Source organism: Tiliqua scincoides, chromosome 3 (assembly GCF_035046505.1).
Source record: "Tiliqua scincoides isolate rTilSci1 chromosome 3, rTilSci1.hap2, whole genome shotgun sequence".
Taxonomy (NCBI): Eukaryota; Metazoa; Chordata; class Lepidosauria; order Squamata; family Scincidae; genus Tiliqua; species Tiliqua scincoides.
The window spans coordinates 102171711-102194688 of NC_089823.1; the positions used below are offsets into that span (position 1 = coordinate 102171711).

The 22978-nt window shown below is 40.4% G+C and overlaps 1 protein-coding gene across 1 annotated transcript in view; it reads right to left on the reverse strand.

The window, feature by feature from the left end:
• Positions 1-6504: 6504 nt before the first annotated feature.
• TM9SF2 (transmembrane 9 superfamily member 2) overlaps positions 6505-22978 on the reverse strand; it is a 32958-nt gene continuing 16484 nt past the window's right edge. Inside the window, exons 7-17 of the mRNA XM_066621085.1 lie at positions 21939-22053; positions 20003-20082; positions 19795-19903; positions 16328-16460; positions 15586-15705; positions 14629-14686; positions 13905-14064; positions 12548-12699; positions 10990-11101; positions 10331-10502; positions 6505-7811 (exon numbers count right to left, since the gene is read on the reverse strand). Coding sequence (XP_066477182.1) covers positions 7744-7811; positions 10331-10502; positions 10990-11101; positions 12548-12699; positions 13905-14064; positions 14629-14686; positions 15586-15705; positions 16328-16460; positions 19795-19903; positions 20003-20082; positions 21939-22053 — 1279 coding nt within the window. The 3' untranslated portion in view covers positions 6505-7743. The remainder of the gene's footprint in view (positions 7812-10330; positions 10503-10989; positions 11102-12547; positions 12700-13904; positions 14065-14628; positions 14687-15585; positions 15706-16327; positions 16461-19794; positions 19904-20002; positions 20083-21938; positions 22054-22978) is intronic.

Here is a 22978-nt window from a genome sequence, read left to right on the forward strand (position 1 = left end):
GAAGCAAACAACTGTCAAAGTCAATCTTGAAAATATGCTTGACATCTTTAGTTGAAAAGTCATTTTTGATGGCCAGGCAGCTCCAATAAAGATCGTAATGGAAAAAGAAATGAATCACCCTATAGATGCCCCAGGTGCATTGAATACCTTTAAATGGCACTGACATTACCTCTTAAAAACAGAGGTTTGGAAAATAACAGAATTATGTACATGTTTATTTGCCATTCAGCTATATGTCCTCCAGTATTTATCCCTTTTGAATAGTAAAATCAACTGTAGTTTATGACCGTTATGCCATATGAATAGTAATTGAACTGTGCACATACAATGTTTCAGTTGCTAGCTATGACAAGAACAGCCCATTTTCCATTCCAGGAAGTTTTCATGTAATCTCTCTCTGCATAGCAGGAAGGGACCTACTCTGTAGGGTTGCCAACTGATCCGAGCAGAATTTACATGATTCTGCTTGGTATGCAGGAACTGGTGTGTGAAATTTTGGGGTGTGCGGAGATAACCATCACCTGCTGATGTTGGCATATGTATATATATGCTGCTGCTGTTATATATGTATATATATGTATATATATGCTGCTGCTGTTAAAGCTGCTGTTAAAAGCACATTATGTTTTAAAAAGTTGATACCCCTAATGCTGTGGCATACCTAATATACAGCTGTTCCTGTCTGTGTACTTAAAAAAAAAATCCACTGAGTTTAACTCATTTTTGCCCGGTCCACAGGCCGGGGTACAATTAGTCCCTGTTGCATATATGCAGTGTTGGGCAGAAATAGTTTAATGGTTCTTGCTCCCAAGTAGGTGTACATAGGATTGTAGTAAACCAACCTCTTGATTGCAACAACTACTCAGGGTTAAATAGTTTGAATTCCTTTATGTTCTTGTTGCCATTAATTATTTATGACATTCCTGAACTGATTATTCTATATCAGAGGTCTCCAAACCCCGGCCCGGGGGCCAGATGTAGCCCACGGCAAGCCTCTATCCAGCCGGTGGCAAGCCTTTTGTCCCCTGAATGCCCCTGGCCCACTTTGCCAAACATGACTGGAACTATGCTCTGGTTGCATCTGGAGGGTGTTCTGAGGGCCAGAGAGGCTGAGTGATTGAGCCTATTCGTTCATTTATTCACACATCAAAGTTCCATCTCTAATTTATTTATATAAATTTTATATTTAAATTTTTTTCCAGCCCTCAAAACCTGCCAGACATTTGATGCGGCCCTCTGGCCAAAAGGTTTGGAGACCCCTGTTCTATATGTAACATTTGTATTCCAGGCTTCCTCCCAGGAGTTCAAAGTGACAGCTGTGGATTTCTCAGGTGGTCTCCTAGACCTTGTTCCATTTTGCTTTAGAAACAGAACCTCACCATCAGACTGCCTAGGATTTGACACACCCATGCAAATTCCAGGGTATGCCCCAAAGGCAGATGATACAACTTCCTAGCTGAAGCCAGTCTGAATTTTCTCAGTTCATGAATAGGAGACCCTGCCTATCCTGGGTATGCAGCTTTGAGTTCATGGAAGTAAAGCAGGATATGTTGTAACTAAATACGCAGAAATTAAATGTGATTTCCATTTGCTCGTACAGAAGTCTAACCTTCTATCAGTAATCAGGTGTGTTACAACTGTAATTCTTTAGTTGGCATTTCTGTGGGGAAAGATGGAGAAACATATTGGTGGCATTTTTTATTTTTTTTTGCTAAAAGTATAACTCAGAACTCTGAAGAACTACTTTTTGCTAAAAGTAGAACTTACAGACTTTTGTTTGTTTGTTTGTTTGTTTCAAGGGGTGAATTTTTGGTTATGTGTTAAACTGTCTCGTCATGTGGCCATCATCCATATTCCTGTGATGTTTGTCCCATATCACAGTGTTGCATGAATCCCTATCTTCTTTTCCAGTGTTCAACAAGAAGAACTGGGGAATAATTAGAGTCACAGGGGGCAGATAGTAAACTAGAATAATTAGATTATAATGTATAAAGAGATAAACTTATGGTATTGTGTCGCCTTGATTTGCCCAGTACAATACATTTGCCCAGTGGTTCCCGAACTGTGAGCCATGGCTCCCTGAGGAGCTGTGGAATTTTCATAGGAAACCAGCTGCCCTATAAAATGTATAGGATTGTAGTCGAATAGGAAGCTGTGGCCAATGGCCCAGTAGGTCAAAGGAGCCACCAGTCAAAAAAGTTTGGGAATTACTGCATTTGCCAATACAATCACAAGCAATCCGTTGGTCTTTTGGTCATAAGAGGCCAAAACATCTTAAATATTGTCTTGATTGAGTGTTGTGCTTTACCTTCCCACTACTCCTTCTCTTGACTTGCTCAGTCAACTCCTCTAACATATATATTTACCTATATTTACCTATAATTCAGGAACAAAACCTTAGAACTGCACAAGTAACAACACGCAAACATCATGCAACATCATGCACAGGTACCACCATGCAGTTTTAGTTATCATGAAAGTGCCCTGAAACAACAGGGATGGGTACATACTATCCATATGTATTTGGACAATCCATTTTTTAAAGGATCTGTCAAATACTTTTCACAGCTAGGTTATGATATTTTGCTTACTGACACAAATATGCTTTGGAGTGGATCGCTAGTCTGGCAGTCAGTCCAGGAAATCAAGGTATGATGTTTATCAGGGTTCTGACTAAGTACTACAGACTCTGGGATTAAAGGTTCTCCATAAACCAATTATATTAGCACCACAATGTTTTAAGCATATGACAAGTGATTTAAATGTTTTACTATTAAAATCTACAGCTGTCCCTTTGAACAGCCAACTTTGATTTTAATTTTTTTTCCAAAATCAGCTGGCATATGGCAGCAACATTTAAGTGAATAATTTAGGAACAAAAACAGAAGCTGCTAAATGGGAGTGTTAGTGGTGTCTCTCAGGACAATTAAATATGTTACATTGAAAAGAAAGGGGGACAGATTTAGAGCTTTGATTAGTTTTCTTTAGAAGAGGTTTATGAGTAACTTCCTATACTTTGCAAGTAGATCTTGTTGGCTGGAGCCATCTGCTTTTGCATTAACTAAGCATATTGTGGGATCTTTTGCATTTATTAAGCATATTGTTGTGGGATCTTTCCTCGTGGAAGAAGCTGGTCTAGTTAATCATGATATTCTCTTTGATTCAGGTGATGTTGGAAGGAGGCATCTCCAACAAGGAAGTTGCTAAGGAAAACAGACCTACTTTAAAAATATGTAGTAAAAGGAGTAAGAAAAAATATTTATTTAATACACATGCGTGCTGTCTTTCAATCAAAACTCTGTTTTATGACAAATAGCATCACCTGACATTTCTCTTTCTGTAATCACAAATGTAGTCACCCCAGCTCCAGTACCTTTTAATAGTTACCTAGTGCAAGAGGAAATGTTGACAGTTTGTAAGGGCCCCTGCCCCCTCCAATTCTTCCCCCAGGGAGGAGCTCAACATCTAAAGGGATAAGACAAATTAGGTTCCATCCCTGACCAAAGGAACATTCTGTGTCAACGTTTACTATAGTCTGGTTTGCACACCAAGTCAGTAAGCACATCCCAGTCTTGTTCCAGGACCCCCTATTTTCTGCCACTGGTGGTTTTCCACAGGTGGCTGCTCACACAGAATTTCTTCACTCTTATGAATAGAAGTTCTCTTTAGAACTTCTAGATGAGAAGAGACAAGTTGCCATGCCTAGTGGGACATGCCCTCCAAACGGGAACTGATGGACCTGAGAACCCCTGGGGTGGATGGCTAGACCCTTTGCCCCTCATCGTCATTTTTTTCTCTTGCCTCGCTTCTCTCTGCCCTTTCATCCCAGCTGCCTTTAAAGCTGACCACCTCAGGCCACCATGCCCAACATATCTCCTTGAACAAACCTTTTAACTGCACCACATCAAACTGGATGTGGTTTATGGCTTTCCACTCCTTCAATGCATCTTGGACATTAAGTCAAGAGTTTTTATCTTATGGGGGAGGGGAATTAAAAATTTTTCCTGCTTTATATCACTTCTGGCCATGACATCAATTCCAGGCTAATAACATCCAGTGGGTCCCAACAGATGATCATTCTAAAGAGTGGGTCCTGGTGCTAAGAAGTTTGAGAACCACTACTCTAGAACAGGGATGTCAAATTTGTTTCATACAGAGGGCCGAAGTTAGCATTCATGGTATCTGCTGAGGGCAGAAGTGACATCAACAAGCTGAGATGATGGCCAGAAAGAAGCACATTGTTCTTACATAGAAACTCATTAGCTGCAAATGGCAGAAGAAAAAATGTGCAAATTTGTTCATATTTTCAAGATATGAGAGAATCCAAATATCAAGCTGGAAGAGCCCATTTATAATGGGGGCAAGAGAAATTGCTTCTGTCGGTCACATTTGGTTCATGGGTCTTTTGTTTGACACCCCTGCTCTAGAAGCTTCTGAGGTTGGCTTTGCTCAGTCACAGAACTCAATTACTGTACAGAGACCCTGAAGAAGAAGAAAACATTTCCGTAAGCACAAAATCTTACCTTTATACAGATCAATGCTTAATTGTACTAGAAATAGGTAATTTTAGTTTGCCTTTTTTTAAAGTGTTCCTCTTAGAAATCACAGAAAGAGCTACTTATTCAAATACAGTTGATTGCTTATTCCATACCTGATAACTTGTTTACTGATAAGCTACTGGGAGACCTGCAGAATACAGAAGATGTATGACTTGTATAGGTCACTAATAAAATCTCTTCCTTGATGTAAAACTAAAATTGAATAATCAGAATTATGATTCACATGTTCTCCATGCCATAGGTTATAGCTTGAAAGGATCTGATTAAATTGAAAGGAATAGCTTTATTACTCATTGTTTTCACCTTAAGTAGGCTTTTCTGACTGACTGAAGATAATACATGTAGAATTTGATTACAAATCACTTGTTTTTATCTGATATAGTGCTTTTACTTATATTCTGGTAAATGGGGAGGTAAAAAAAACTATAATTAAGAATTTTTGCCTACCTTTTCGCTGTATTCCTTCTGCATTACATTTCAGAAGTTTAATATTTAATGTATGCTAGAATGGTAGCTGTTCTAAATTTAACTAATCTAAGACTCCTTCAAATATTTCTTTCATTTTTCCGGTTACAAAGCCAGCTTTTCACAATCTATTTGATGCTTACAGAGTTAAATTAAAAGACTTTTAGCAGAGAGAAAGAAAAGTAATGTCCCAAACTTTCAATTTAAGATTAAGAACAAATAATAGGAGCACTTCTATAAATGTTCCTGGTGATGGTTGGCAAGAGAAAAAGTTTTCTTCAAATCTTAAAAGCTTTTTCATCAAATATTTTTGTTCAGGCTTCTGAATGGATTGCCAGATCCTTAGAAAACTACTGTAGGTGTCTCAGAATTATCCGCAAGGCTTTCAAAGATTTTCCTATGTTTCATCTCCCTTACCAACTTAGATGATGCATTTAAAAGGTCATAATTCCACCACCTGCCAGAGTGGAAAAGTTTGCCCTTTGAGTAGTCTAGAAACCAGAATTAGCCTCTGCAGAGTAGATACAGGTGAGCTTCTCTGATTTCTCTGGTTACCCAGTTTCTCTGCCTCAAAAGTTGACAATTCTAGCATTATGCCATCTGTAATGATACTACCTGCAAGGCATTTTTAGGTAACCTGGAACAACTACATAAGTGCTCCACACCAATCAAAGACAAAACCATGCTCTGCAGTTCAGTGTCAAGACTCGAAGGGGAGTCCATGGGAAAGGTAGTTTGCTCCAGTCAGTTCAGTATTAAAATGGTGGTGGGAGCAAGCCAGATGGCAGAAGCAAGCAATTTCAATTGGAGACAAAGAGCAAGAGAGAAAAGATACAGACAAGAAATTGCTAATGTCATTTAAGCGTGACAAAGTGAGCAATGGAGGTGTAGAACTGGACAGCAATCTCAGACAGAAGCAAAACAGGGAAGACTGTTCAGAGGTGGTCCAGAATACAGCAGCTCATGTCTGAGGATGGATGCTCATTACAGTAGATTTGATGCAGAGTCTGCATCACCTTCACATAGTACAATGTATGGGAAAGCAGCCAGGTAGGCAAAGAGCCTGAGTGTGACAATTCAGAGCCCACCCTTCAGCTCTGGCACTACCTCCTTTCTCTATATGGCCCTGTTTGAAATAAACAGGATAAGTGGAGCATGCTGGAAGCTCCCAGCATGCTCCGCTCATCCTATTTATTTGAAACAAGACTATTGTGGAAGGAGGTGGTGACAAGGGTATGGCGTGGGGGCAGGTACCAAAGGAATCACTTTGCTCCATATTAACCCTCCTTGCCTATCTGGCTGCTTTCTTTAAGCAACCAGGTAGGCAAGGAGGCAGTAGCAACAGTTATGTTGAGGTACAAGCTGGTCTTTTGGGTGGGGGAAGGTATATACTAGCAGGGGTGGCCCCAATTTAAGTGAATGGCTTCTTTAAAACTCTTACAGTGCAAGTGCCTGTTTTCAAGAGGTTAGAAACGACAAATTCTTAACAAAAGATACTTTTATTGGATCTTAATATTCAATCATTAGTTTATGATCTTTAGAAAGAACATTAGAAAAACTTAGGGTTTTTATTTCCTCTAACTCATGAGCCGAAAACATACCTTTCAACAACATGGTAGGCAATGTGCTCTTGTGAGAAACATGCAGGCATTACAACAGAACTGCATATAAACCTAGACAACTCTGCACTATAAACATGTTTTCAAAGATGCATGTGGATAAATTTAATTCTGTATCCAATAATCTGAATTAGATAAAGACTGTGCCTCTGCACTTGTGTATGTCCAAGGACAAAACAGTTATCCACTCTACATAATATACATCATTAAAGTCTGTTGTGAACATACTTGGCAATAAATCTTGCCTCCACGTATGCAGATCTTCTCAACATATTATCTAGTCCCTTAATCTTGTCAGACTAGTCGCAGCAGAACTGATACTGTAGTGTAGCAATGAAGGTGCAGTCTTATGCAGTACAAGGTAACTTTCACATAACATGGAATAGTTTAACAAAAATTGAATCAACCAAGAATTTAACATACCATAAAATAATCTACATTTTTTAAAAACATCTCATCAATAAATTTGTATTTACAGAATTTTGTGGACTTATTTATAAGATGTAATGATCCACTGAAAATGTTTACAGTATTTATTACAATTATGAATGTATAGCTTCCAAGACTCAGAGGCACATAGTTTGAGAAGCCAAATACATTGGAACTTAACAAAAACCACAGAAAAAGGGGGAAGAGACTGATGGCCATAACTCCAGCATTAAAAAAAAATCAAATTAAAAGTGACATACTGAGGAATCCTCCAAAATCATGATAGAAAGTAGCTACTTGCTTGCTGAAAAATAATTAACCCCACTCTATAAGTCTACAAAATCATATTTACAACCAGACTTTATTCAGAAGTATCACTAAATTCTGCAATGCAGTCATTTCTAGCCTGTCATTAGAATTTAGAAGTTCCAGTATAGTAATTACAAATGAATACAATATTCAGCTTCAATCTTAATTAAGAACACCCAAGTGAAAACAGATTGCAAAGTCACATTACAAATATTTAAATGGAGAAAAAGTACATATTCAGTATTGTTTGCAAAGTACAGAAGCCAATACTTCAGGTAAAGCTTCAATTCTAATCCAAGAACATATATTTAAATTAGCTTGATGGCTCCAATATTTTGTAGTTTCTTCAGTGAATAGTGTCTTTAGTCAACTTTTACCACACTGTATATTTTGGTCACAAACCAAAAACAGGCAAAGAATCCAATTGTTCCTAAAAAACACAAAAATGGAGAAATAACTATCAAAAATATATCAAAAGATTATCTGATGGCAAATGAGAACTCCAGGAGATCCCCTGGAGAACCCCACTTCCTCTATACAGATGCATTTATTTCACATCATAATGGGCTGAATAGGTATAGATGATAAAAATGCTGCATAAAAATGCAAAAGCTAGTGCCCTTTTGCCCTGACAATATTGCTTTTAAAAAGGGAAGCATTTATTGGAGTCTGTAGTGTAGTCAACATTTAAATTCAACTTAGGTCACACCACCTTATTATTCATAAGACATGTTATTCATGCCTTATGAATAACAGAGCTTGTACACATGATTTCTGGATGAGAAAATTTATCTCTGTATCTCCATCCACAGAACAGTCACTGCAGACCAAGCCTGTGAATATTTTCCCACTGAGTATAGAATACTATGCCCCTTGAACTCAGTGGGACTTACTTCTGACTAAAAATACATAGGATCAGGTTTCACAGTGTAGCATGTATGGGACTGCATCTTTAATGAATTTACACCCATAACTCATGCTTTTTCCTGAAGAATGGAAGAGAGTCAGTGAGCGTGTTTTTGAAAATTCAGGAATGGGTGGGGTGGACAGGCATGTGTGTCCTTCAGAATGCCAGTCAGATCCAGAAAGACACCGCAGAATGGAACATTTCTGGATAGCCTGCCCATGATTGCATGATAACCACCAGCTCCCCCAAACCAACAGTTGCCTTTAAAGACATACAATCCTTTGAAGATGCAAGCAACAAAGATCCTCATCTAGTATTTGCAACATGATCTGATATATTAGAGAGCTTTTTCATGAGAAGTGTGTGCAGATGGATTAAAAATGCTTTGTCTGTTTTGTGTAATGAACTAAGAATTTTATATGAATGTATAAAACCTACTTTCTGAGGATAATATAAATGATTGGAAATGGGTATTATTCCCTTTTATTCTTGTATGATACTTTTCTGCTTTTTATATAACAGGTGTAATTCCATTTCTCCCCCTCAGTAGAGGCAGAATCAAGATTTAGCAACAGTTCATTCACTATGAAAAATTTCAGCAAGACCCACGAATGATATCATTGTAATTTTTTTTTTCCACACTAGCTAAGCTACTGATGTTTAACTGACTCATTTACCCTGAGACACTGTTGAGGGCCCAGCTGTGAGTCAGAGATTTGTCACATAGCTCCCAGTATTTTGCCTGCTGTGTCTGATCAATGACCCGGAATGCAGTGTGAGAAGCAAGTGCCCCAAGCATGTGCTACACCGACATAGCAGCAGGGCACCGTCAAAACCCTTCTTGAGACTGACCATTTTTAACAGATGAGTAAGCAGCAATATAATAGTTTTGATACAACAATTATGAGTTTCTCTTTCTAGCTTTTATATCGTCTTGACACAGGAAGCTCAATGCCTTTGGGGCCTGCATGTGCAATTTTGATAGCTTGCTAGAGTGATCTCATTTTAATATAATGAAATTTACTATGTACACTTGATATACTGCTTCTTTTCTGTTGTAAACAATTTATGAAGTTATTTGGGGGATGGTGAAGCAAAAAATCACACTGTACAGTACATGCTGAAAGAGACTCAACATTACAAATATATACAGAAACATAGTTGAGAATGTTACTACAGTGGAGTCAATTCACATTTTACATGTAATGGTTCTGATGCATTTTCCTTGATCCCTTAATATTTGGAGAATGCAATTCTCAGAATAGAGCAGATCTAGTTATATAACTACTCTAATTCTCTAAGATATAAAGATTAGGAGAGTGCAACAAAATAAAGGGAAAGAATTTGTATCTTGCAAATTAAGACTAAATTCTGAAATGGTCCCATCTGCCTTCAGAAATGGTGACGCTGACTGCCAACATTCAGTATGAATGTAGCAGATAATATATAGAAGGCATAGGAAAATACATTCCAAGGACCACTTCTTATCTTAGAATTCCAACAAGTAGGCATTTTTTTGGCAGTCACCATGCTTGGGTCCAAAAGTGCCTTACTGCTAGTGGAAAGCCTGTCCAGAAAGCTGTTTCCAAACTTAAAAAAGAGTGTTGAGTAAAAAGTGATTCCAGTTTCAAAGAAGTTCTTCAGTTTGCACAGGACATTGCACATACCCTCTGAACTTTTAAAGGCCCACTAAAGTTTGTGTGCTAGAGTTTGTGCCTTATTTTTCTTATTCACCATTATTTCTCACACAGTAATATTACCCCAGATTTATTTTTATTTTACCTGCTCTTGTATTGTTTTATCTAGTTATATTTTACATTTTGAATTGTTTTATTGTTGTGTTATACACTGATTTGAGCTTTATGGAAAATGGTACATTAATAATGAATGAATGAAAGTCAGATGAATTTTAAATAGAAATTCTATTACTTTTACAATTAAGGGAGGGACTTACGTTAATAGCTTACTTTAGTTTAGTGTTTATTTATAATTGTTTGCCCATTCTAACTTAAGATCGAGTATCAAAATATATACATATTTACCTGTGAAAAGGAAGAAGATCAATACCATTATCATGGTGTAGCCAAAGTATAAAATTGTGCTTGCTGTACCCGCAATTTGAAGTTTGGAAAAGAAATAGTGTACTGCATATATTAGAAAATAAACAGCAGTAAAGCCACTGGTAAGGAATGAGCGCCACTGCCAATGGTAATCCTAAAAAAAGAAGAAAGATACTTGTTTAAAATTAGAAATTTTTCTAGACCAAGGCTATACTGAATATCCTATCTGCACATCTGAGTCAAACAAATACATTGGATACATTATTGGATATTTCACATTTAACATTCAGGTCTTGTACAAAGTCTTTACTACCCCTTTCCAAAATTCTATGAATTTATGGAATTCAGGGAATTTTCACCATAGACATAAGTGTGCCCAGTTGTACCCCCCCTTCCTAGACCACAGGATTATACATCCAAGATTTATGCACTTGTCCTGCAACTATTTTTCCCAACTCCTAGATACAAATATTTTGGGAAACAAAGTACCTTAAATTTCCCCAATAGTGAAAATAATTTTTAACAAAGGAATATTTATTTGATGATATTAGAGAGGACCTTTTCTGATGCTTTCTTTAAACTTCATAAAATCAGAGCTGAATCAGTCATTGTGTAAAAGAAAAAAAACCCTGTAGGCATACCTCTGCACACAAGTGGAAATAGCAAAGTAGAATTGTAGCCTCAGAACATGTGATAACCAGAATAATGAACACCAGAAACAGAAAGCCGAACATGTAATACATCTGATGAGACCTAGAATAGGAGCATTTAAATATTAAAAAATTAATACAGGTATTACTACAAATGTAGTATTGGTGCAAAAACACTGAGTTTAACCAATTCACCCCATTTTATAAAGTAGCAAGCAGTCTATAGTTCCAGCAATATTATTTGGAGACTGCTCAGCCAGTGTCCATCTCCAATGGGTTATTCAAGAAACCATGGCATATATACTATACAACTGCTCAGTATGGGAGAGTACTTCCTGATGTTCAGAGTGCTTCACATATATTCTCTTGATGTAATCCTTACAACAACTCTGTAATGACTGTCCTCATATTGCATCTGGGGAGCTGAAAGAAAGTGACTTGTCCAAGGCAATTTGGTGCATTCATGGCACAGGCAAAATCTGAACCAGGGAAGTGCTGATTTGCCATTTGGCTGCTCACAGACCTTAGAATCTAGAGTCAGCTTATCCCAACTATCTGTCCCAAGGCTTGCAAGGCACCGAGACATAAAGGAAGTGGTCCCCAAACTTACCTGAGTGACGACGCCCCACAGCCTCTTCTTCCTGGCTCAGCCAGGCACTGTCATCTTGGATCTTACAAAAATCTTGCGAGATCCAATGTGGTACAGCCTGACGAAATAGGTAAGAGGGGCCGCTGGGGACATTCCGCAGTGCCCTTGTGAGTGTGCCGTGATGCCCTAAGATTCCAGCCATGAGGTGAACTGAGGCAGTTGCTTTAGGCAGCAGGCTTAGGAGGCAGCAAACGGAAGAGGAGTGCCCTGCACTCTATGCCTGCCATGTCCCACACAGCTGTATCGCTCCACTCTCCAATCCTCTTTATTCAAGACCAGGTGAATAAAGGTGGTGCAGAGGAAAAAAACACAGCAGAGGGCCATGGTGATCACTGTTCAGATCACTTGCATACACTGCTGGAAGGTAAAACAAGATCATTCCACTTTCATCTTGCTGATGCAGCCAGCAACAGCCAGGCAGACGAGAAAGATATAGAGTGTCCATCACCTCAACTTCCACTGTTACCCATTTATTCCCAGCTGGATTGTGTCTACAAATAAATAGGCGAGACAGAGCATGCTGAGAGCGGAAGTGGACTCTGCTCCCAGGATGGTCCACCCAGCCTGTTGGAAGATGTATCTGGGCAGGAAAAAGTAGAAGGTAACAGGTAAGGACACTCTGATATCACAATGCTACCATTCCCTTTCTCTGGTTCTTCAAATAGCTGGGTAAAGAAGGCAGCCACACACACACAGCAACAGCAAGATCAGGCCTGCTTGCAAGCAGAAGGCAGATAGCTGATTTACTTGCAATAGTAATGACTTTTTACGACATCAAAGCAGATCAACAATACCTCTAAGACAAACAAGCACAGAGCCAAGAGCAAGTGCTTTAAAAACAACCTAACATAAGTATTGCCTTTTACGGGGATCAAGCAATCAAGTAGTACACTGGCTTACCATATGCTATTAAGAATGAAGAAAAGTTGTATGAAGATACATCCAAAGGGCAGAATGCCTCCCATAATAATGCCAGGTAATGGTTTCGTGTAAAATGACTGTTCAGGAATTTGACGAGGAATCTGATTGGTACGAACTGGATGTTCTATCGCCTTTAAAATAAGAAAGTGGGGTTGAATTCCTAAACAATTAAATTTCACTTAAACACTATGTTCAGAAGCAAGTATCTATTAAAAACAATACTAGGGTAATGGTATGCCAATGATCAGAATGCATTTGACCAGGACACAATTGTGTCTTGATCAAATATATCCTGGTCATTGATGTCTCTGGACATTTGCATCCCACTGTAACTGAGAAACAAACCTCATGTTATATGTCCTAAGCCTGTTATCCCAGCTGTAGCCCTACCTTTGCATTTTAAAAATAAATATTTAGGCGTGCCCGAGAATCCACAGGGTTTCTGTTCTGGAACCTCCTGTGTTTAACTGAAACCACAGATACCAGGGAACGACCCCCCACCTCCTGGAGGTGAGGGTAGCTCTGCTCCCCTCAACTCCAGAGGGCCTCTGAGAGTCCTCTGAGCCTATTTTTTCATAAAACCACACGTGACTTTTTTTTACTCTCAGTCTGAGCCCGGCAGAGGCCGCGGACGGATGTGCATGGCCCCGCTGGGCTCAGAAGACCCTCCAGAGGTGAGGAAAACAGAGCACCCCTCGTTTCCTGAGGGGGCACACATGCGGGAAGGCAAGGGGGTCCCATGGACCCAATCCTCAGATAAGTGGATCTGCAGATACTTGATCCTGCCCATACATATATTGGGAAACAAGTGTCCAGGACACAAAAACAAGGGCCACAAATGTTCAATATCGGGATGCATTTGACTGGGACACAATTGTTCAGGAGGCAATGGCCCAGTCACTATTCAAAACAGTTCACAGCTCTACTGACTTTCTTTTGTTGTACTAGGAATCCAAGGAAAACATAGGAAGAGCGATGTAATTAGAAGTTCAGATCGAGTTCGAGAACCTTTATTGGCATAAAACAAATTTGAAAGGGCACAAGAAACAAGTTCTGTTCACAGCATAAATTCAGACAGATGGAACACATGGGGATAGAAGTTCAGATATTTCCTTCTGAAGCTGAACAAGATGCAATTGTTTATGCAGGATTGCTGCAATGTGATGTTTTATTCATGCAAATCAAGCATCTAATTTAGAGATGACCTCAACAGCCATCATACTTCCTGTAGGATAGCATGACCAAACATTTATTTTGTAGGCAGCTTAAAATCTGTGAGTGGTCTCTATCATATATTACATTCACATAAAACAGTATCAAAAAGATAATCACTTACATTCTTCTTAAAACCAAAGTAGGCCCCAATGAATGTCAATGGTACAGATATGCAAAACCAAAGTGCCAGAACAGCTACCAAAGTACCAAATGGAATAGCTGCTGAGGAACCTTCTCCCCAAAGAATCAGGTTCATGAAAAAGAAATCTGCAAACACAATGCTAAAAGAGACAAGATTTTTAAGTAATAATACTCACACTTGATTAATTTCAATGTTACTGAAATCATATTACTACATGTCTAGCTGAATGTTAAAGCCAGGTGACATGCAGAAATATCAGGCAGAGAGGTCAAGCTAGCCTTTCTTCCTTAATCTAACAGGACTGAATTCCAGCAGGAGCTGACGTTTCAACTAAATAGCTCCAAATATGTGTCTGTCTTAACTGCACTTGAGGGGATGGCTGCTTGCTGTGATTAAGCATGAAGATTTAACATAGGGATTGTACAGTATATGACACCACATGAGACCAACGACAGTGTAGTTTGATAAGGAGCCTAAGGAGTAAGGCCAAGAATCAATGAACAGCAACTCTGCCTAAAGAGGTACATCTGTCATGCTGGTAAGGCTTAATCAACTTTTTCACATGGTAAATGTAAGCATGGTTTAACAAACACACACAAGTTGTACATAGCTCTGGCATGCAATTTTGTTGACATACTTTACATCTGTTAGCCTTAGAAGTTTTAGGCTTATCATATACATAATTTAATCATACTTAGCTTACCCGGGACAAAGGAAGGCTGTCAGCAGAACATTTGTCTTCCATTTTTCACCACCAAATGCTGCATAAAAATATGCCCCACATACAGAGCACCAGTTAAATAAAGACACACGCAGTACATTCAAATACAACATCCCATTTATTTATGCTTTGACAGTATTGAATTATCATGAACTACAGAAACATGTCAGAGAAAACAAAAGCTTATTATGTTTAACTTCTTAAGCTGAAATCAAAATGTCAGACTAACCTCTTATCTGATAAGGTATATTACAACCAGTTTACTATTGTAAAATATAAGCCTTCAGTGTGGCATCTACTCTGTATGTATCTATGTCTTGTCTATTCTATATAAGTTAGGGTTTCATCCTTGTTCATTATTCCCACCCCAAAGGAATCTTATTTATTCATTTCTGCACTGATTGGAAAGTTAAGACTCAACCATTTCAAATGAAATGCTTATGCAGTTTTATATATGCGACAGTGAACAATTACTGGATGCATACTAAAACAAAACACAAATGCCACAACAATGGCACTGATAAAAGTCGAGTAAAGCCAGCTGTATTTCAACTTAATATGGCACTTATCTTCCTTTCAAGTACATGAAAACCAAAGAAAACTGCAGTAAGAGCAAACATATGCCAAAAATGCAATACAATTTCAAAAGCCACGAACAGACTAGCTTCCTTATTCAAATGTTGTCATTTATCCCTCTTTCCTTATAAGAAAATTGAACTGAGAGCAATTAAAACAAGAGTCAGTACAATGAGAACAGCAGATTGAAAAGTTTACTAGAATACGAACAATCTAAGCCTGCATGCAATCTCTCTTCAATCTTAAACATTCCTCCATCTTGCCCCGAGGATAAACAGAATTTTTTTTAAAAATCACTACTGTGATGATAATTTAGACTAACGAACTTAAGTGCTGCCATATTAAATATACTTTTATACTTACATTTGTAGAACCTGGCAGCAACGTAACCTGCTGGAGTTCCAAGCAGCACCCATAAGACCACAGCACAGGTCATTAGTGCACCTCGATTTGCAGGTGACAAAAACCCCAAGCAAGCAAAGACTGCAAAAGGCAGAGAGAAAGTGTTGCAAGAGGATTTTTAAAGGTTCAGGCATGTAACTTTATCTGTATCATTTTTGTGCAAGCTGACTAAGTATAATGGGAGAATATTATATTTTTCCCAAAAGGTTCAGATTTTCACTTTGTAACTTTTGTATACTTAGGACCAGCACAAACATAATGCTGCTTGATTCCAGAGCCACAGTTAGGAGATTTCAAACTACTCTGGTGCTATCTTTAGTGAAATGCCAGAGCACATTCAGCTCTATAGGGAAACATGTGAGGGATTCTCCAGAGCATGCCAATGATGCATGCGCTTAGTCCCATGCCTCCCCCCATCCCCATGATCAGCATTTGCAGCAACAGAGAGCAAGGCTTGGGCTAAGTGCACACTCTGGAAAATCCCTTGTGCATTCATCTCCCCTCAGAGATGAAGAACTGGACAGGTCTATTTGCCCCACTTTCAGAGCTATGTTGTTTTGAAAGGAGAAGGAGAGCCCGAGTTAATGGGCCACTTTTGACCCTTAACTAAAATTAGGCAATTAAGGAATATGAAATCAAACAGCCTGCACCAAGCTTTACAAGTAATCAGTATTGTTTTATCAATTCATCCCCTTTTACTTACATAGAGTAACACAAGTCATAATTAAAATCTGTGTTCCAGAGCCTAGAAACACAGAAAGTAGCATTCCTTTTCTTGGGGGCCTAAAGACATCCCCGTGAACCAATTTCCAGCCAAATTCCTCCTGAGCATCTTCCTGAAAAGGAAAATAAGCCAACTGAGCACTGGGTACAATTCTCCATGGCTTAATTCTGAAATAAGAAACCATAATAGTTTATCATTATAATAATTAGCAGCAGCAAGCCTTTGAGGTTGGATACTGGATTGAGAGCAAACCATAGATTGTTACATTTCAGTGAAGTGGCAAACTGTATTTTGCCTCAGACTAGAAGGCAAAGAATTGGCATTGCCAATTCTCACTGCTAATCATTGTCTTAACAACAAATCATGGTTCACTGTGAAGTCAGAATTAAATATATTATACACATGCAAAAGTGTCAAGCTTTACCACTAGCTGCTCTCATTCCATCACAGATGTTGTGGCACACAAAAAGAATCACTCATTTTCCTCTAGCTGCTCTGCCCATCCAAAAACTAAAATGCAACAAAAGCTTCTAGATAAAGATGCCAAATCTCCATTCTTGAAGCCGCATAGTTTTAGTTCTTTCCAAGTCAGAAGCCTACAAAGGTGGTGGAAGAAAACCCTTGTGCTTTTTTTCCTGTTTGTCCAATGTGAAAAGAATTATCCTTCTTATGGGGCTTTTGGAATTAAAAAAAAAAGTAACTCAAAAGCTATTCCAATTGTTTCAGTCATTGGGCGCAAAAAAAGAACAAAGAAAACCAATATAGAATTCACCATCACCTTCTCACCTGCTGTGCTTTTAAATGAACTGTGTTTTTAAGCAAATGAGAGCTGCCTGAGAACTTCTTAGGAGGTGGAAAGTTGGCATGCCCATGAAGATGGAGAGAAAAATTTAAAAAGCAACAATATGGGGGCCCCCATATCCACAGATCCTGTATCTGTGGATTTACTTATCCGCGGATCAAGTTCAGAGGCTCCCTACGCAGCTCCCTCTGAGCCCAGCAGAGGCCATGCACGTCCATCTGCAGCCTCTGCTGGGCTCAGACTGAGACTTACAGTTTAAAAAACGCAACTTCCAGTTTCTCCGTGAAACTGGAAGCGACATTTTCAATGCCTTATGAGGCATTAGGAAGTCAACCAAAGCCTGGGTTCATGGTTTAACTTAACCACAGGGGTTCCGGAATGGAACCCCCACGGATACGGGGGCACACCTGTACTTAGCATTTGTGCAGTAGTGGCACAAGTCAAAATACTTGGACTCACATTACTTTGCATGTATGAACATGCAAGAAGAGAACAGCTATCCCCATTTTGCAGATGGAGGTGCTGAGGCTGAGAAGAGGAGGCTTGCCTAAGGCCACCTAGTCAGTTCATGCCAGATAAAAACAGACTTAGAGAAATGGGTATCCTACTGGAAGGAACAAGATCAAACAATCATCAGCCCTTAAGTGCAGCCTAACTTTTTTATAGATTTCAAAAAATGCCTCAAGTACCCAATATTACTAGGCATGCTATATTATAGCATCTAGATAGGAATTCTACTGACAGGCATAATGTTCAACATGAACCAATAAGTTACTCACAGTAAACTGAATTTTACACAAGAGCAAACTAATAATGAGATAACTTCTTAAAGATTGTATCATTAAGAAGTCCAAGTCTTGAAAGATAACACAAATATTCTATTCCCTATTAATATCTACAAATGGAATATATACTAATGGAAATGCAATTATCTCCATAGACAAGCTGTGTTTGTCTTCCTTTAGGAATATTGTATGCTGTGATCATATACCAACTGCAAAATTCTGCCATTGGCTCTTGCTGCACAAGGAACAGCTGACTAATTTATGAATGTTAGCAATAATTCTGAGCATTTGTCCCCTGCTGGACACAAGCAGAGCCAAAATAAAGCTATTGTGGATTTTAAAAAAAAAAAATTATTCAGAACAAGACATGACTGAGGCAACAGCATTCATACCAATTCTAAACACCAATATTTAGAACATATGTTATAACATATGAGATGTGTTACTTGGCATGTTTAGGGACTGGAAAAATTTATTTATTTATACAGGTATTTAGATACTGCCTTTCTTTGGTTGTCAGATTTCTCCTCAGACTTTAATCCAAGGCGGTTGTAATGTCCACTCTGGGGGCCGCCTCCCCCCCGTGGTTCCCCGCCATTTATCCGCCGTCTGAGTTGAAACAGAGGCAGCAGTCCAGGCCCTTCTTACATGGTTTAATCGGGTGAGTATCTTTACATTCATTAGCGTTGCTACAACACTCCTCTGTTAACAAGAGTTCCTCCTCTCCTTCCACCCACTCTCCCTTGCAGGTGTCCAGCTGAGTTGTCTTACTGGCTGAAGACGCCCAGGAACCTCCCTGGTCCTATGCTCAGCGCCTGGAGCCTCCAGAGGTAAGCCCCGGTATGCTCTGGGTTCCTCCCCTCTCCACTTGTCCTGGGGTGCCAGGTGCAGGGGCCTCCTCCAGGGCTTGCCCAACCCGTTTGCCCTCCTCCCTGGGCTCCCGCCTCACTCTCCTGGCACCAGCAGGGGGTGGCCTTGTTCTCTTCACAGGCCGTCCTCCCTGCCCTTGTCCTGCCTCCTCTCTCCTCACCCTCCCTGCTCCTTATGAGGCTTTGCCTCAAGTCTCAGCGCCCGGCCCCTTCCAGGTCAGGTGGGGCCGTGGGAACCCGGCCGCAAGGCTCCGCCCCTCCTGGGTTCCCCCAGGCAGGGAATCCCCACCTCCCACCATCCAGCCCTCTCCTGCGGCCACAGCTGGGCAAAGGCACCTCCCATGTGCCTTCCCTCTGGCCGCCGCCACCACCGGTGCCAAGAGGTGAGTCCTCCGCCTCCATGGTCAGCAGTGTCCCCAGGCAGGGGCGGGCCACAGGGAAGGTGGGCACCTCGCCTGGGGCTGCCGCCGGATGAGCCGCGGAGTGCTCGCATCCGCCCTGGCCGCCTCTCCCCAGGTAAGTCGCCTCCTCCCCTTGTGCAAAGGGGCCCCTTGTGCCGGGCTGGGTCCCTGTGGGCGTGCCTTCCCCATTGCAGGGCGCATCCCTGTGACAGCGGTTTACATAGGCAGGCTGTTCTAAACCCCCGTAGGGATTTTTAAAATTGAATAGTTCTAGTCTTTCATAGAACTCCTCCTTTCAGCCGGATTCCTTCCCGGTCTGGCCTCTCTCTGGCCCTTCGCCTGCCAAGCTCCACTTGATGGCAACTGCCACCGAGGGTCAGCTCATCAGTGTATCAGCGTGTCGTCAGTTCTCGGTTACTTCTGGTTGTTTCGAACTGGCAGCCTCAGATCTTCAGGCAGCCTAAGATCTTCAAGCCTACAAGGCGGCAGCTCTACCAACTGAGCCAGACCTCCTGCCCTGTTTTTTGCTGTCAAAATTAAGTTGACAGCAAATGCTAGGAGCAGCTATGAAGAAAATTGCTATACTTACAGTTGAATCCATTTGATTATATCTTGCAATGTCTTTATGCAGAGTTCTTAACATGATCATAGCTACCATTCCAGAGAGGAAAAGGACGATCACTAGAGAATTCATAATACTGCAACGAAACAAGATTATCAGCTATCAAAAGTAACATCTTGTATACCACAAAGAGCACTCCAAAATGCTGAATTATATAATTAAGATTCTGCCTTACCTAAACCATTGTATATGTGTATGTGGCATGGATTCTAAGATGTAATCCCATCTGGATGCCCACCTAATCTCTCGATTTTCCTGAAGAATAAATTGTAAGTTACTATAGTATATGCCTTACCATTACAAGTAAATTCAAATGTTCTGACCATCCCTATACAGTAAGTTGCAAAGTAACTGGTACCATTTAATATGGCACCAATCATTTTTCAGGACCAACAACTTTTCTGATTGATATTTTTCATATTATTTACAATACATCAGAATTCCATTCGATATCTTCAGTAAAGTCAAGAAACCAAGAATGGTCTTAAAAATTTAATATACAAACTAATGAACACTACAAGTACAATATCTTGTACTTTGGGACACTAGCCAAAATCTCTTCTCTGTGAAGAATGCATAAAGAACCACTTCCAAAACACTGTAAGAATTTCCCCCACCTTAGCAATAGCAGAGAAAAACAAAAGGCACAATCCATAGAGCACCCTAGACAGGCTCAAGTTCCCTGCACCAGTCTCCTGGTGTTGAAAAAGTGCTGTAAGGCACTTCTGCTCCTTGGGTGAGTCAGACGGCCAGCACAGGGGACTCACACTGGCCTCCGGATGTCAAGCCCCAGCAGCACAGCAGAGGGTAGGAATGTGCTGATGGGAGTCTGGGGACAGCAGCATCCCAGAGGTGTTCTGGGGTGGAGGGAGAGTGGGTGAGCCAGGCCCAGGATGGGGATGAAGCCAGCATGTGGTACTGAGCTGGACTGTAACACGTGCGGCTTGAGCCTAGTGCTGAGCTGTTAAGATCAGTGCCAACTCTTTAGGTGGCACAGATCCAAATAGTCCCATTTGGGCCGCTGCCACATTACCCAGGGAAGGGGAGTTGATTCCCCTTGCCTAGGTTGCACCGCAGCCAGTTCTAATCCTGTGCTGCATACAGTGCAGGCCAGCTGGCCTGCCTGTTCCAACCCAAGATAAGATTGAGCTGAAAGTGTAACTACCACCATTAATGCAATACGTTCTGGAAGACTACACTGCATAAACAGACTTCTGTCATTGAGGCCTGAATCCTGTGCAGATTTACATGGGATTCAGCCCTACTGGAAATATTCTGAGAAAAATGTTTAGGATTATGTTTCAAGACTAGAACAAATATACCACTAACTCCAGCTACAGAATTACTTTTGCTTAGGCATTAAACTACTTATAGTAGAAGCTTGCTGGGAGATTGCTGATTAACCAAATATGCTGGTTGACAAACCTACTTTCTAAGCAGAGTCCTTGTGGAGGAGGAGTTCCCATTCCTATAGGGCCCTCATGAGCAGTGGTGTAACTAAAGGGAGTGCAAAACACTTTTGCTCCAGCAGCCTGGAATAGCTCCAGAGGTGGAAGGTCTGTTTGCACACTGCAGTGAGGTGCCATGCAAAACCTAGTGTTTTGCACCCCCCCTAGCTACATCATTGCTCATTAGGAAGAAAGGTGGGTGTTGCAGCACCACAGAGGAAGTCCTATCTAGTAAGTGGACAGATGGCCTGGTAATCAACAATTTGTTAAGCAGCAAACCAGTTAACTGTTGACTCAAGTGGGTAGAGATGCTGCTTAACCAAATGTGCTGGTTAAAGTACAAGTTAACCCCTTTATGCCCAGTGCACAGATGCACACATTTGATCCCTGCTGCATATATGCAACATTGGGCAGAAATGGCTTAAGCAAGGTATACTGTATCAGAATTCTAATATTTCAAAATATGGTTTATTAAGCTACTTACAAGAGTTATTTCCCCTATTTAAATCACTGTACAGCACAGCTCAATGAACCAAACCTCTTAAGTCATTTATGAGTTTTTATGCAAATTTCACAAAGTTGCTTTAAAATTTCTTTTAAAAAAAACTACTTTTCACATTACAGCTCCTCCAGAAGACACAAGGAAAAACAAAGAGAACCAACCTCAAAGGTAACTGAATATGTATAGGCAATTTTGACAATATCATTAGTAGCTTCGTTACTTAAGTCCATAGGTGGTCCTGAGCAGTCTGGCTTGTCAACATCTGTGTGCTTGAAACTGTCCCCCCCCCCCAAAAGAGGAAGATTATTAGTTAATTCAGACATTTAAAAATTTGACCTATGAAACAGTAAGTTTTATTAACTACCATATATTAACACAACAGCGCTAGGGTTGATCAAGAAAACACCTTTGGAGCAGTTTATATGACTGCATTATCCTTTCCTACTATCAGGAAGTTTCCTAAAATGGAACAGACTGCAAAGCAATAATATAATATCTAATATTAAATCAGAATAAAGTTTAACTGCATTTTCTTATACAACCTCACCTGACAAATGCACAAAACTGGCAGATATACAACTGTATGGAATTTTCCAGATCCGTTTTAAAAAGCAGAAGGAATTGTTGATGAACACAGTAGATATTCAACACTGTACCACACTAAGAATAAGAAATACTCCCCTCATCCACTAGTCACTGGACAGGGCGGCCGCAGCAGTGATCACAGAGGTGCTGGGAAGGATGGGGAGAGCTTACCTCTCTTCCTCAGCATCCAGCACCATCACCACCACCACCACTTCCTCTCCCACCATTCTCTCAGTCAGCCACCACAGAAGGCAGCAGCGCTGTTGGACACCAAGGGACAAAGATAAGCCCCCCCCCCCCCGCACACTGCAGTGTGAGAAGAGGACAGAGGACTCCCTGGGCAGCAAGCTAGGGGAGGCAATAGATAGGTGCAGGGTGCTGCCTGCCTACATGCCACTTCCTCCAATTTGCTCCCCAACAATGAATTCTCAACAGAAGTCATGAATCAGCTGCCCCTTCAGGGGGTACAGTGGTTTATACATGTTTAGGACTGCATGTCATTATTCACAGTCCCTACCCCTATTGTTTCATATGGGAGGAAAATTCCCCTTTATAAGTTGTTTTAATATAAGACCAAGCTTTCTGATTTTCCTTGTGACCCCTTTTTTGAATTACT